The 13933-nt window shown below is 45.1% G+C and overlaps 6 protein-coding genes across 6 annotated transcripts; 3 read left to right on the plus strand and 3 right to left on the minus strand.

Moving 5' to 3' along the window:
* Positions 1–887: 887 nt before the first annotated feature.
* Positions 888–1774, minus strand: F4822DRAFT_431992 (NAD(P)-binding protein; the record flags this gene model as incomplete). Its single annotated transcript, XM_051461568.1, has 2 exons — positions 888–1547; positions 1607–1774. 2 exons carry the CDS (start codon positions 1772–1774, stop codon positions 888–890), a joined length of 828 nt encoding a protein of 275 aa, XP_051310915.1.
* Positions 1775–3411: 1637 nt separating this feature from the next.
* Positions 3412–4919, plus strand: F4822DRAFT_412177 (peptidase). The gene has a single exon (XM_051458929.1). The coding sequence runs from the start codon at positions 3534–3536 to the stop codon at positions 4611–4613; it is 1080 nt and encodes a 359-aa protein (XP_051310916.1). The 5' UTR covers positions 3412–3533; the 3' UTR covers positions 4614–4919.
* A 269-nt stretch (positions 4920–5188) lies between these two features.
* Positions 5189–6607, plus strand: F4822DRAFT_431994 (putative O-methyltransferase; the record flags this gene model as incomplete). Its single annotated transcript, XM_051461569.1, has 4 exons — positions 5189–5422; positions 5482–5814; positions 5861–6372; positions 6445–6607. The coding sequence occupies 4 exons, from the start codon at positions 5189–5191 to the stop codon at positions 6605–6607; spliced, it is 1242 nt and encodes a 413-aa protein (XP_051310917.1).
* Positions 6608–6978: 371 nt separating this feature from the next.
* Positions 6979–8325, minus strand: F4822DRAFT_412178 (uncharacterized protein). The gene has a single exon (XM_051458930.1). It carries the CDS (start codon positions 7761–7763, stop codon positions 7368–7370), a length of 396 nt encoding a protein of 131 aa, XP_051310918.1. The 5' UTR covers positions 7764–8325; the 3' UTR covers positions 6979–7367.
* An 8-nt stretch (positions 8326–8333) lies between these two features.
* On the minus strand, positions 8334–11549 carry F4822DRAFT_335412 (uncharacterized protein). The gene is made up of 4 exons (XM_051455721.1): positions 11331–11549; positions 10473–11274; positions 10198–10407; positions 8334–10121 (listed from the first exon to the last, which is right to left on the minus strand). The coding sequence occupies exons 2-4, from the start codon at positions 10803–10805 to the stop codon at positions 8571–8573; spliced, it is 2094 nt and encodes a 697-aa protein (XP_051310919.1). The 5' UTR covers positions 10806–11274; positions 11331–11549; the 3' UTR covers positions 8334–8570.
* Positions 11550–11927: 378 nt separating this feature from the next.
* Positions 11928–13880, plus strand: F4822DRAFT_335464 (mannose-6-phosphate isomerase). The gene is made up of 2 exons (XM_051455726.1): positions 11928–12564; positions 12623–13880. The coding sequence occupies exons 1-2, from the start codon at positions 12271–12273 to the stop codon at positions 13544–13546; spliced, it is 1218 nt and encodes a 405-aa protein (XP_051310920.1). The 5' UTR covers positions 11928–12270; the 3' UTR covers positions 13547–13880.
* Positions 13881–13933: the final 53 nt, after the last annotated feature.

Consider the following 13933-nt stretch of genomic DNA (forward strand, 5'->3'; position numbering starts at 1 on the left):
CATTAGCTTGCGGCAATGCCTTAATACTTTCGGCGTGAGGAAATTAGACAGTTTATTGCTCTTTTCAAAATACAGAATCCTGAAGATTAAGCCTGTATTTATTTGAGTGAAGTATGCCTCTTGTCGCTAATTACCTAAGTGTAATGCTCTAAAGTTACCTCCGATTTCTCCGATACTCCAATTCGAAACCAGCGGAGATGATCTGCGAAATAGTTTAAACTTGACTCAGCAAATCTCCAACACTCGGAATAAATTCACCTTTTAAACTGAACTACAATTTACATTTACAATATTCCTACCAGCTATAAATGTTGCGATAGATGTCGGGGAGCATATTGTTCGAAGAAATCCTGTAATTAGTGTGCGTTCTAGGCTCTCATTCTTACTATTCGGAACAATTGCTTTTTATACACCATGTATACACGAAGAGCGAAACACCTAATATCGTTTTTCGGACACCATTCCGATCAAGTATTCCTCCGAAATCGACCTAATCAGCGTGGTCGCAGTTAATATCCTATGATGATCATTTATGCTGATAAAAAGTCGGCGGACTCGCGACAACCATCTCGAAGATTGGCGCCATACTTTTCGTGATAGAAAAAAAGGCGTGTGGATAGAAATGGAGACGTAGAGCGAGGAATGTTCAACTCCGATGAGACTGCGCAATTTCATTTCTGCATCGGATGTATCCGATCCACCAATTTCTATGATCCATCGGCCATCGGATCTCTTCCGAAATGATGATTCTGAATCGTCGTCACACTACGAAATACACGTTATTAATATTCATTACTCCTTGATTCCAATATCTTTTTTAGAAAGTAACGAGCACGTTATTCTATTCTAACAGGATCGATCTATCATGAAGTTCTATCTTGGAGTTTTTAAGCTGGGAGGCCTACTTGTTCCAGCAATTTTCCAAAACTACCTCGCCAAGTATCCACAACAAGTTGTCCGAACCCAACAGCAACCTCTTTCTTAATAGATCCATCGGGTTCAAGTTGGTCCAAGGTTTCGAAGAATTTCTCGATATATTCTTCCAATAACATAGGAGGGAACGCCTGCTCAGGACCACCTTGTAGGTCATTCACGGCGTCACGATGCTCCCCATCCAAACCCGTATCTACATATGGCGGTACGATTTCTACCACATTCATATTCTTTTTTATTTCATCTGGCGCGTTACTTAATTGTTGTCGCAGGACCTTAGCCAACGTGTGGGCACCAGCCTTACTTGGGCAGTAAGCTGGATAAAAGCTGAAAGGTGCATATGCCAACGCAGAGCTAGTGAGGAACAAGTTCGTCTTGGTCCCAACCCTTGCCAACTCAGCTAGGTGAGGTACGAATAAGCGAACAAGAAGAGTAGGCCCTGTTAGGTCCGTGTTGATCTCATTGATAATCGTCTCAGAAGTGATGCTGGCAGGGTCGAAGAAACTGAAATTTTTCTGAATCCCAGCATTGATAACGACCGAATCTAAATTGGGGAAGTCTTTTAGGAGACTCTCAACATTGGCGGGTAGGGAGTCTAGATCGGAAATATCAAACTATCAAATACAGTTAGTCAAAGTATGCGGCAAATCCCAGGGTTACACGTCCGACTTACCGTGCGAGTCTCGAGGCCTTTCAGCTCTTGCGCCAACGCGTCTAATTTGGCTTGCCTACGACCGGTGGCGATAACAGTCTTACCCAAGGCATGGAAACGACGGGCAAATGCTTCACCTAGACCAGAGGTAGCACCGATAATAAGGATAGTATTGATTCTCGACGTCATAGCTGCGACAAGCTTGCTTCGATTTCTTAACTGATTGACTTGGGCTGTTGATTCGGTGAAGGACTTGGATGTTCTGAAGATATAGAACAAAACACCATCAAGAACAATTCCCTCGAACGCGGTTTTATACTCAACAGCAAGCCAAGATTATCATCGTGCATAGGCACCGAAGTGACGAACCACCTCTTCCTAAGTCGGGGCTCCGGTGATAGTATTCTATAAAGCCGGGTAACGTATTAGTCGTCTACCATATTTGGTATGTCTTAACTCCATTTGGGTTCGTCTACGCTACTTCGGGCACATTCTACTAATGTAGGTGCCTATATTTATGCAGTGTCAGCGTTCTGTGCCGTGCAGCATCTCTGTTACGCGCCTAGGTGGGTTATCCCATCTCCCAACTAGCCCCTGACTATGTTACCTCACTATGTCAAGACCAGTATTAGAAACCTGGAAGTTGCCAATATAGACATGGAATTCTATTCATGCCCTAAGTTCTTTCACGTCGCTTATCTACTCATATACAACCTTCAATTCTATCTAGATGTCTACGCAGGTATCTAGGTGAGTGGCCACTATTGACTCGCTTGCATTTAGGTGTTTAGCTGTTTAGCTTCAAGTCCGAAAAATCTAACAAGGGGTAACCAATCGATTCGAAGTCACAATCGTTATTAAGTGTCGGTATTTCTAAGCCAGATCATATGTATGGGGCCAAATCGAACCAAACTCTTGGGTATCGCCAAGGATTTTACACCCCTGATCAGCATTGCTAAAGTGTCCCTCTATGCCTATCAAGTATTAGTTTCCGCACGGCTTAGCGGACTTACCATATTCTCACCAACATATACTACTTCGAGCTGTTAATAATGCAGATAATCGAGCCAACGTGCATTTGGGCTTCTATTTTTCGCACCCAAGCCGGCTTTCACTTTACTTTATTTCATCATTACCTTCTATTGCTTGCTATTCAATTCTGCTGAAGAACGTTTATAATGGCAACCTTGGAATGTATAGTTGTTCAAAAGATCCTAACGATTTATCATCATCGTAGAGAGGGACATCCTCCTACAATATACAACCAACGGTCGATTGGATGAAGATGAGAAAAAGCCAACCCCACTTGGCAAGCCAGGAAAGGGGGATCTAGATGGACGACGATGTCAGGTGATGTCTAATTAGGCTATAAATTCGCATCACCGCAGAATATATATGGACGGCATGATAACTACCGAATTGTTAATGTCAAGCAGACATCATAGACCACCGAGAAGGAAGTCTGCCTAGGTAGGTAGTTAGGTAGGTAGGTATGGACTCCTGATTTATAATCATGGCATGATGAATTGGGTAACCACCCAACCTACTCAATATTTTCCTTCGACGTATGATATATAACTAATCTTCAGTACGTAACATTCATTCTCAACCTGGCTGCGCCGCGTTCCCGCATGACCCAAAGGGCGTCATCCTAACCCCGATAACGTACGAATATCTACAGGGTATACTGTATAGCACCTAACTCCCCATAAAATAGCACAAGACAGTATATTCCGCACCGTCCCTAGTTTTGGTAACGCCCTTCTGTCAATGTGAAGCTAAGGAGTTGATTACACCATTTAAGCCCATTCTCGGTCTAAATCACTGTCGATATTCGTATGTAAAATCTTAATAAGTGAATTATTATATAACACCAAAATCTCGGTATCCATTTGCTTGATCTCACCGACGGGTTGGCGCAGGCAGCAGCACAACCCCACAACCGAAAATGCCTTCAACAATAGTCCCAAAGGCCTTGGAGCCCGGTGCGACAATAGCCTTCATTTCACCCTCTGCTCGGATCAATCATGAGTTCCCTGGTGTCATGTCACGAGCGACTTCGTTGCTTGAAGGACGTGGTTATAAAGTCCGTGAAATCTATAATAGGGACACGGGAATCCAATCCTCCATTTCTAATCGCCTAGCCGAGGTACGGACCGCATTTTCGGATCCTACTATCTCCGCCATTATCTGTACCATCGGTGGACCGACGTTCACCGAGTTAATACCAGCTTTAAGTGCTGACGCGGAGCTCCACAGCATCATCCGCGCCAATCCCAAGATAGTCGTGGGTTACTCCGATATATCGGGTCTGCACTGGTTCTTGCATGCATACACAGGACTTCGCACCTTTTACGGGCCGGGAGCCATTCCGGAGCTTGGCGAGTCCAGCTCTGTCGACGACAAATCCAGTCCGCTTGCGTTCTCCGTCAATCATTTATTCCGTGTCATCACGAATCGCGAACCTATTGGAGATATCCCACGATCTCCAACATACACGGCAAAGGTCCCCACAATTTTCCGTAACCCAGCTTCGGTAGAGCCACCAGAGCTCTCCCCTACTCCTGGCTGGATATGGTTGCGACCCGGTAAAGCGCAAGGACGGCTCTTCGGTGGTTGTCTAACCGTCATAGCCCGTCTCGGAGGGGTCCGTGGTATAGTTCCCGATTGGAAAGGACGGATAGTATTTTTCGAGACGGCCATAGGCGATGATGAGGAATCCGGAAACCCACTTCCTCGAGTGCAGGCAGGTATCGCCGATCTCATCGCGGAGGGCGTATTCGAAGAAGCGGCGGGATTGGTAGTGGGGCGACCATTTGGATATGATACCCCGGAGATGAGAGAACAGTATATCGGAGTGATCAAGGGGCTTCTATGCGAGGGACGTTTGGCAAGCAAGAATTTCCCGATTTTGTTCAATATTGATATTGGGCATACTTCGCCGATGGTCACTTTACCATTTGACGCATTAGCTCAATTAGATTCTGAGAAAGATCAGTTCTCTATTTTAGAGCCAGGGGTGCTATAAAGCATTGCCAGTGCCGTCGGATCTATCCGATTGAGGTCGTACAAACCAGTCAGTTAAGCACCTACTCAGGGTTGTATGAGCAAATCAATCCCTATATCAATCAATTGAGAGTAAACCTATGACTTACAAATATAAATATATCGAATTTCTATTTATTAAGGCATACGTGTTTACAGGACGACTTATCGGCGATAATTCCTAAGAGTGGGTGTCGCGGACAATGGAAAGTAGAATATGTCCGAGCACTCAGGGGTCAAGAATGCGGCGCGGATGCACCAAAACCCAAGTGAATAATGCTATCCTAGTGAATAGTATAAAATCAGTACGAACTATCATTAAGAAGCTTTGAAGATGTTTTAATTCATTAGCAATTTATAATCTATTTAAATACCGATATCTGAGGAGACCTAGGTATTTCCTCCCTACCCAAACGTCAAAGAAGTCTCTTGCTTCAATCATGTAATACTCTCGTAGGGAGAAAGGGTTTACTTAGGAATAACTTGGCTTTTTTTCGTTGAGTTGTTGTCTCTCTATTTTGATCGACAAGAAATTATCGTGATCTAATATACAGCAGAATGTCTTCCCAAAGTCGCATAGCCGAACTATCGGCCGTTGTAGCAGCTCATACACACTTAATCGATACCTACCTCGCTGAGAATGCATTGCCATATCCATCTTTCGAAGCAGATGGTCCAACTGAGCTCGGATTACCGGCGGAACTAGAGGAATCCCGAGCGTTAGTTCTTCAAGCAACGCAAGAGCTCAATGATCTTCTACAAACACCAAGGGATTTGCTTTATAACCATCACGTGTGTAACCCCTTGTGAATATAATCGCATTCATCATATAGGGACTAATTATTTATCAGCACAACCGTTTGTTGTATATGAAAGCCATTTATCGCTTTGATATTGCCCATCAAGTACCTTTAGATGGAGAAATCACGTACAGGGATTTAGCGGCAATAGTAGGAGTCGACAGCGCTGCCCTTAGTCGTATCCTACGCTTAGGCATTGCGTATCGTATCTTTAGAGAACCTCATCCTGGTGTTATCGCGCACTCGCCAGCCTCTAGAAGTATCGCAGAGGACTCGGGTATTTCAGATTGGATGGGGGCGAATACACATGAGCTATGGCCAGCAGCAGAAAAAACTGTTGAAGCACTTATCAAGTGGCCCGGTGCAACAGAACCCAATCAAGCCGTACGTACGTATGTTCGCGATTGTAGTATCCGACTAACAAAATCAGGGATTCTCGCTTGCTAAGGGTACGAATGACCCTTACCTTAAGGAGCTCTCCAAGGACCCAGAAAAGGCACGTCGATTCGGTGGTGCTATGAGCTTCTTTATCAGTGGTCCCAAATTCTCGCCGAATCATCTAACCGATAACTACCCTTGGGCTACTCTAAACTCTGTTGTTGATGTGGGCGGATCTCATGGTGACATGGCTTTCGCCTTGGCCCGCAAGTATCCGAACCTTCACATTACGGTACAAGATCTACCTACAGTAGTCGCGAGTGCGAAAAAGGAAAATGGCCTAAATGTTCAATTCATGGGTCACGATTTCTTCGAAGAGCAACCTATCAAGAATGCCGATGTTTATTTATATCGCTGGGTCCTTCATGACTGGCCTGATAAGTACTGCGTTAAGATCTTAAGGGCACTCATACCAGCTTTGAAACATGGTGCGCGAGTCATCGTCATGGAAGCAGTCCTTCCCCCTTTTGGAGTTATTCCTAATGATATGGAGCGAAATTTGAGGTGAGTCTAAAAATCTTTTTTTGTGCACACGTGTGCAATATTACAGGCACACATAACTGACTGGACTCATAGAGCTATGGATATATCGATGCTTGAACTTAGCAATGCCAAAGAACGCGATCTTGACGAATGGAAAACATTGTTTCAGGAAGCTGATCCTAGGTTCATCTTCCAAGGTGTAAAGCAACCGTCGGGATCCAATCTAGCCATTATTGAGCTCGCGTGGGAGGGATGAAGTGAATAGCTTGAGCCTCTTCATATTACTAATACATAGCGCATTAAACGAATGATATTAAACTTCCAACAGCTTCGAAAAATCGCGATAGATCGAATTATGTCAAGTCACTAATGGTTCTATCAATTCTATATGCTCTCATCGAGATGGTTGAAGATCGTCCCCCCACCACATTCGATCTGCTTCTCAGTTCAGCCATGACTTTGCTCCGATAGGAGCGATTATTAGAACCAATAAATATTTCTATTGGAGACGCCATGGTAAGGGAAGATTTTCAAAAAGATCATCACTTTTCATGGGAAGTTGTATAAAAGTAATACCATACCGCCCCGGCCGAGAGGCATGGTACTTCGTGAAGATTGAATTTGGGCCTGCAAAGTCCCCCAAAATAATATTTCGTTGTGTATTATTGAAGTACAAATAATTAAAAGGGTACACAATTCCTCATAATCTTAATCCTCATGGAATTAATATCCCGAGAACGAAGTGCGTAAAAACTCCCTAAAGTTCCGCCGTATATACAAGCCCCTGCTCTTGAAGGATCCAAACTCCATGATATCCACCACATAACCCAACACTAAGTAATTCGAATTGACGGAAGGTATCTTCCGGCGAAATAAAAAACTGCGGCGACCAAGTTATTTTCCACCTTCAATGTGAACGTTCATCCCTTCGTTTCTATGCCTGGGTCACGATGATGCGAGCTCCTTGTCAAAATCACACAGGCCGCTTCCGTCCTTCCCCTCTTCAGTCAACCTCTCTAGGGCGAAATAGTAGCCTTTGCTGCCAACGGCGCAGATCCCGTCGGCGTAGGTTTCGGGGTAGGCGGTGACCCAGGTGGGGCTGCGGTAGCAGTGTCCATGCAATACCAATCGCCATGACACCAACATCCATCGTTGCAGGCGGCACATAGCTCGTCGCTTGGTGCATCATGCGTCCATGTATCACTGATATCAATAAAACCACACGATGAGCTCTCGCGCCGACAGTATAGACACCGATTACACTCGGTGCGATCAAGTGGCGCGCTGCATCCTTGGTTGCAGTACCACCCGCAGGAACTGCAGTTGCTGCCTTCTACGCAGCCCGTAGACTGTGCGAGGGCGGTAGGTAGGAGGAAGAGGGACGTTAACGTTAAGAAGTTTGAGAGATGCATTGTGATGGCCAGGTGGTGATTAGTTGGGTGATTTTCGCATGACCGTGTTATGCTCAGCTTTAGATGACCGAGGATGTTCGTTTCTACTTATATCGACTGCCCATCGCGTCGATCAAACCTATGTCATAGGTACGAATGGAACCAAAACCCCCCTTTTTTCTTCAGAAAAAATATATTGGATGTTGTCATAACATGTTATTTTGCTTCGTGATCTTCAGTTGCGATGTCACTCTACGTGCATCAATTGTCGTATTGTCAATTTAGCCCGCATAGCCGAAAACCAAAATGCAAAAGTGCCTTTTGATAAGCTTAAAATGACCCGTAATGAGGTATGATGCTTCTTTCTTAGAACAGATGCTGTTCCGTAACCCCAAAACTCGTAGGAAGCTTCGAGATGTCGAGTTGAGCGGGGCCCGAGGAGACCGTATTTCGAACCTCTAGAAGCGACCCAACTACAGCGAAGACTTGAAGACAGGGATCATGTTGTAGGGACTTAAGGCTTGGCTAGGTAGCTATCAGGGGTTCTTCAGCTTGGGGTCGTTCTAGCATGGTAAAATTTTGCTTACATCCGTGAATACATCGTAAGATTCGTAAGATCAAGTAGATTTATCCTACACGCTATCTGACTGGCTTGAATGAGTAGGTAGCTTGGGAACCTAATAGCCTAGGTAGGTATCCGATGATTCCGAAAAGGAAAAGACAGGGAAATGAAAGAAATCAGACTAGTCAATCGGCTGGACAAGCCTTCGCACTAATCTACAATGTTAGACATACAATAACTCCATGAATTTTCTTGTCGAGGACCTCTCACCAGGCCTCCCATTTCTGTCCTCCTATAGCCACAAGACGGTTAAACAATTCGTCCCTCATTGGTAACGCAGTGACGCGTCGTACGTTCCCTAACCTGTCCGTAATTTCTAATCCGTCGGCCACTTCTCTACCCATTGACCACCCAACCACTATCTTGGCCTTCCATCCATATCCACCAACCTTCTTAAGTTCGGCGATATCATTAATGGCGATAGTCCAAAGTGGGTGCAAATCTTCGCGCTCCACCGACCCAATCTTCTCGATTGTCGAGTCAGTACTAAAAGATACCGCTGGAATTGTGGACTTCGTTGTGATGTAGACATGTCCTTTCTGGCCCTTGTATCGACCCTGAAAGTCAACCGGTCCAGAGATCCGGCTATCGTCCGATCGAGGAACAGCACCCAGACGGTTCTTAGCATGATGAGATCCCACTTTCGCTCGAGCGTGATCGGTACCAATAGCCGTCTTCACTGCGCCTTTCGTAGTTCCTTTGAAGAAGCCGATGATCTTGCTACCTTTCTTGCCGTGCTTAGACCCCTTTGCGGCATCAATATCCGAGCCACCAGTCTCGTGTGCAGTTCGCGGGTCATGTTCCATGGCCTGTTGGATTTCTTCGTCTGTAGCGTTTAGTGGCGGTTCGGCACCCGTTGCTCTCAATTCGTTGTCTGTAATTTCCGTTGGCTTCTCAGGTGGTGGCTCGCTAGTAGAAGGCGGTGGTGGGATGGGAGCCTTATTAGCTTCGCCTATGCGAAGAAGGGTAAGTGTTAATTGCGCATTAGTCGGTACACCCTTGAGTATTGTGTTGCGAAGCTCGAGTAATTTCTGCCAGTTAGGGAATGTATGGTTGAGCCACTTCAATCCGCGAGAAATAATGGGATCTCCGAAAAAGCCAAACCCTACTCCGAAGGTCACACCTTTCATGAACATGTAAGATGTCACGAACAGAGAAATGAGGAACAGCGGAAGAATCAAAGAGGCTAGCCTCAGTCTGTAGATGTCCCTTGGGAATGGTGGTGTGGGAGACAGAGCATTGGCAAATCTCTCCCAAGTATCGGACACATCAGCAACACCATGCATAATTGGTCTCATTTTTGTCCACATCGCAGTCTCGACTGGGACTTTAGTCTTGTCATGTTTCGGACTCGCCTTGCCTCCCGCAGCGACATCTTTTGCCTCAGCAGCCGCAACGGTCACACTAGTAGGATCTGGCACGGCATCATCGGGAGATCCCGATTCTGTTGACGGTGCAGCTTGTGGATTCTTTCCCGTAGCGCTTGTAACCACGATTGACGTAATGCCATTGAAGAAATTGCTAGCTTCTTGTTCGACCGCCTCGCCCTTGTAATTTTGTGGTGCTCCTGTTGAACTCTCGGTGCTGCCAAGAACTCCAGCTTTAGGTTTTTGAATGCCACCAGTTTTGCTATCGACCAATGCAAGAGGCGCCGGTGGGAAGAGGATATCTCGCGATCGTGGGTAGACAATGAGTGTGATCAAGGTTAGTGTCAGTGTCGGAACAACTAGATCGAGCGCCCACGCAAGGAAGTAGACCTATCGGTACCAATTAGTTTAAGGTGTCGCTACGACAGGACATTGTAGAAAGAAGAAATTATCTAGGAAGACTTACCGCGCAAAAACTTGCTGTCCGACGAGTCTCACGCCATGAACGTAATCGCGCAATATGTTTGACAGCAGCTAACAACCCGACGACGACAGTCATGTAAAGTCGCTCAACATTCGCTCGCAATTTGTCGGGAGAAAATTCCTCTTCATCGGCTATGTTGAGATCTAGATCGCCAGGTACAGTAGTGGGCACTTCTTTAACATGGTATACTTGCTGTGATGAACCAGTTTCATCAATATCCTCGTTCGCGATGTTAGGAAGGACAACAATATGCATACCTTATTAAATCTTCGCACCAATAGCCATAGATCTTCGTTACCCAAACCCCCAACCAACGGCCCGGATATTTCTTCTTTCTTCTCATTCCAACCCAAATCGATCACTTCTTCATCATGCTCTTGTTGGGCTAAGCCCTTCTCTTCGTGATCGTCCGTAGCCAAAGCATGGGAAAGTGTCGGTTCCTCGGTGAGGCTATTCGCAGTTTCACGCTTCTCGGGTTCGCTAACAGGTTGGGTATTCGGCGGAACGGGAAGAATATCTGTTAATTTAGAAGCTATAGTGTTCTGGCCCGAGGTGGAGCCATTTTGATTTGCTTCTTCGTCTGCAGACATAATGCGACTTTTGTGGATTCAGTAGTAAGCTTCAAATATCAGGTCGACGAGGTTGGCTCAACCCTTCGGTATATATACGTAGGACTGGAGAAGGTTACGCGGCCAAAAATCCACTCCAATTCCCATCTGTCGTCTTGAATATTCCATGATTTCTTGTTCTATTTACTAGAATGGCGATGTTTGAATTCTCCCAGCCCTGTTAGTGAAGACTAATGACGTCGATGGCACCCTGAAGTACAAAGCCTAGTGTAGACGATCCAGAAGCGGAACCCTCTTAGTGCCACACGAACAGCGTGATTCCTACTATTTAGCTGGGGCGATGGCGAATAGTCAATTCGGATTTTATTCTTAGAAAGACCATTCCCAAAAACTTGAGTCTTGTAAGTTAGACGACGGGCGGTTGTTGTTAGTTCCAGGCTATAGACCAAATGGTTACTAGTCTTCTACAAGTTTCTAATGCCCTGTAAATCTAAGAAAAACCTGTTAGATGACACAATTCTTTAGCTGTTGGGGGGGTACTGTTACGGGATGTTTAGCTGCACTTAAGATCGATCGATCGGAACTATAGGCGGATGTCACCATACGGTCGGAGTAACAAATTTCATGTGAAGGCAACAGCTAATTTAGACGAATACATTCAATTTTTCTATAGGGGATATATCTCAATGCTGAATGAACTCCGTTCATGTCTATCAGATCGTTGTCGTTGTATATGTGGGAACTGATGTTTGTTTGTCTTGGGAAAAGTTGACGAACGGATTAAAAACGTCATTTTCGATCTATTACTTCTTTAACAGGATTACATAATCCATTCTACAAACGATCCACTTCTTCCTCGGGACAGGTTTGATGACGAAGCCTCGGAATATTTCATCAACAAGTAGATAAATGAGTAGATTATCAGGGAATACACGTTTCTGTTCAAGTCACCATCATAAATCGTTTGAGGTTCGGAAAGACAGCATTCTTACCTAAGGGCACAAGCTTAGATACCTATACTACCGAGACACCCGGAGTATATGTGGAGCATTACTTGACTACCCGGTCCGGTACCAGATAGCTGGGACAATAAATTTCATATTAACGTACCAGGAAATAGAATTGACATTAATTTTCCTATCGCTTTCCTCTCTTGAAGTAAGTCGGGTTATTTAAGCAGACAATTGGCCAAATAAATACTCAGGTTTCCACGCATTGAAATCCGACAAAGGGTGTTGAAACCCCCACATAAGAATGACATGTCCGGGACCTAACACAAACATCTTCTATGACGACATGTAAACATCACGATGGCGGATTTGGGGCGCATATGGAAGAGGAAGCATAGCAAAATAAAAGTAAATAATAGTAATTACTTACGGCAGTGTATTCAATCCACTTGATTATTGCTAATAAAATTATTAACTTCAAAAACAATCTACGATAGCAATCGTCTCGGAGCAAGCCCACTATCAAGAGTATCGGAATGTCGCCTCCAACCGTGTTCCAGCTAAGCGGGACTTGTAACAATTATCCTTGGGGAAAGAAAGGAAAACAATCCCTCGCAGCACAGCTTTGCGCGCAGACGCCTGGTATTGACTTTCAAATCAAAGATGATGAATTTTATTCAGAGATGTGGTTTGGAGACTACCCTGATTTCCCAGCTCGCAAACTAGATACCGGCGAGTTATTAGCAGACGTGCTTCAAGCCAACAAAGAGAAGCTTCTAGGAAAGAAGGTCATTGAGAAATTTAACAGCCAACTTCCATACTTGCCGAAGGTATGTTTTCACCATAAAGAAACCAGTTTTAAGGATAAGAACTCATAAGACCCTGTAGATCCTATCGATCGCCAAGGCACTCCCACTACAACTCCACCCTAATAAGGAACTTGCTACTAAACTTCACGAGAAAGATCCAGACAGTTTTACCGACCCGAATCACAAGCCTGAGATCGCAGTAGCATTATCCAAATTCGAGGTTTTCGCCGGGTTTAAGCCGTTGAATAAAATAGCACCTCTATTCGAGCTTCAACAACTACGACAATTCAATCCAGAACAACCAGATAAATGGACAGACGAGACATTACGGAATGTCACCAGAACCCTACTCAAGGCTGACCTTGATACGGTTAGAAAAGTCCAAACAGAACTATCGAAGGTCCCGAAAGATCACTTGGGAGATGCAGCCTACATCTTGGACCTCCTACCCCGCCTTCAAGATCAATACGGTCCGGAAGATGCAGGCAGTTTAGTGGCGCTTCTGTGCATGAATTACCTTGTCTTCAACGCCGGAGATGCAGTGTGGATACCTGCAGATGGAATCCACGCATACTTAGCTGGCGACATCGTCGAGTGCATGGCCAGGAGCAATAACGTGCTCAACACCGGCTTCTGCCCGCCTGGCGACCGTAACAATGCCGATACATTCGCGGACACATTGACTTTCAAGGCTCACAGCAGGGATGATGTTTATCTACCTAGCCAGAAGTCGAACAAGAGCAAGAATGGGAAGACAGTGGTGTATAGACCACCGATGAGTGAATTTGACATGCTCAAAGCAGACCTAGGCGCCGGCGAGAGCGAGGAGCTTACCGCGAGCGAAGGTCCAGGCGTATTAATCGTGACCTCGGGGAAAGGAGTAATGCACGCTGAGGGAGTAGACCATCAGCTTAAGGAAGGGTTCATCTTTTTTGTCGCGCCAGGTGTCCCGATCCTGTGGGAGAGTCAGGATGGAATACAGATACACATGGCTGTCATCTGAATAATAATGAGAGTATGGATCATATCGAAGAGTGAGGTTATTGGAGTTACATTGGGGTTTCTTTATAACTAGTAAAACATCTATTATATCATGCAACTGGTATTATACCTCTTTGCTCGTATCCCTAACTTCATCGAGCTATTGGCGGCATTTAACTAATTAAAAGCCACCAATTATTGAAATCAGCCAAGAATATACTAAATAATTGCCTGTTAAAGAAGATTTTAATTAGGATAGGTAGATTGTTTAGGCAATTGAACTATTGAGCTTCCGGAGTTAGATCACCCGGCAAAATGTCTCATCGCCCCTCAGCTCAACCAGCTCGAGAAGATCTAGACAAAAACCATCACGGAGTCTTGTAAGATACGGAATAATTCAAGGTAACAA

This window comes from Hypoxylon trugodes (assembly GCF_022578975.1).
Source record: "Hypoxylon trugodes strain CBS 135444 unplaced genomic scaffold F4822scaffold_8, whole genome shotgun sequence".
NCBI lineage: Eukaryota > Fungi > Ascomycota > Sordariomycetes > Xylariales > Hypoxylaceae > Hypoxylon > Hypoxylon trugodes.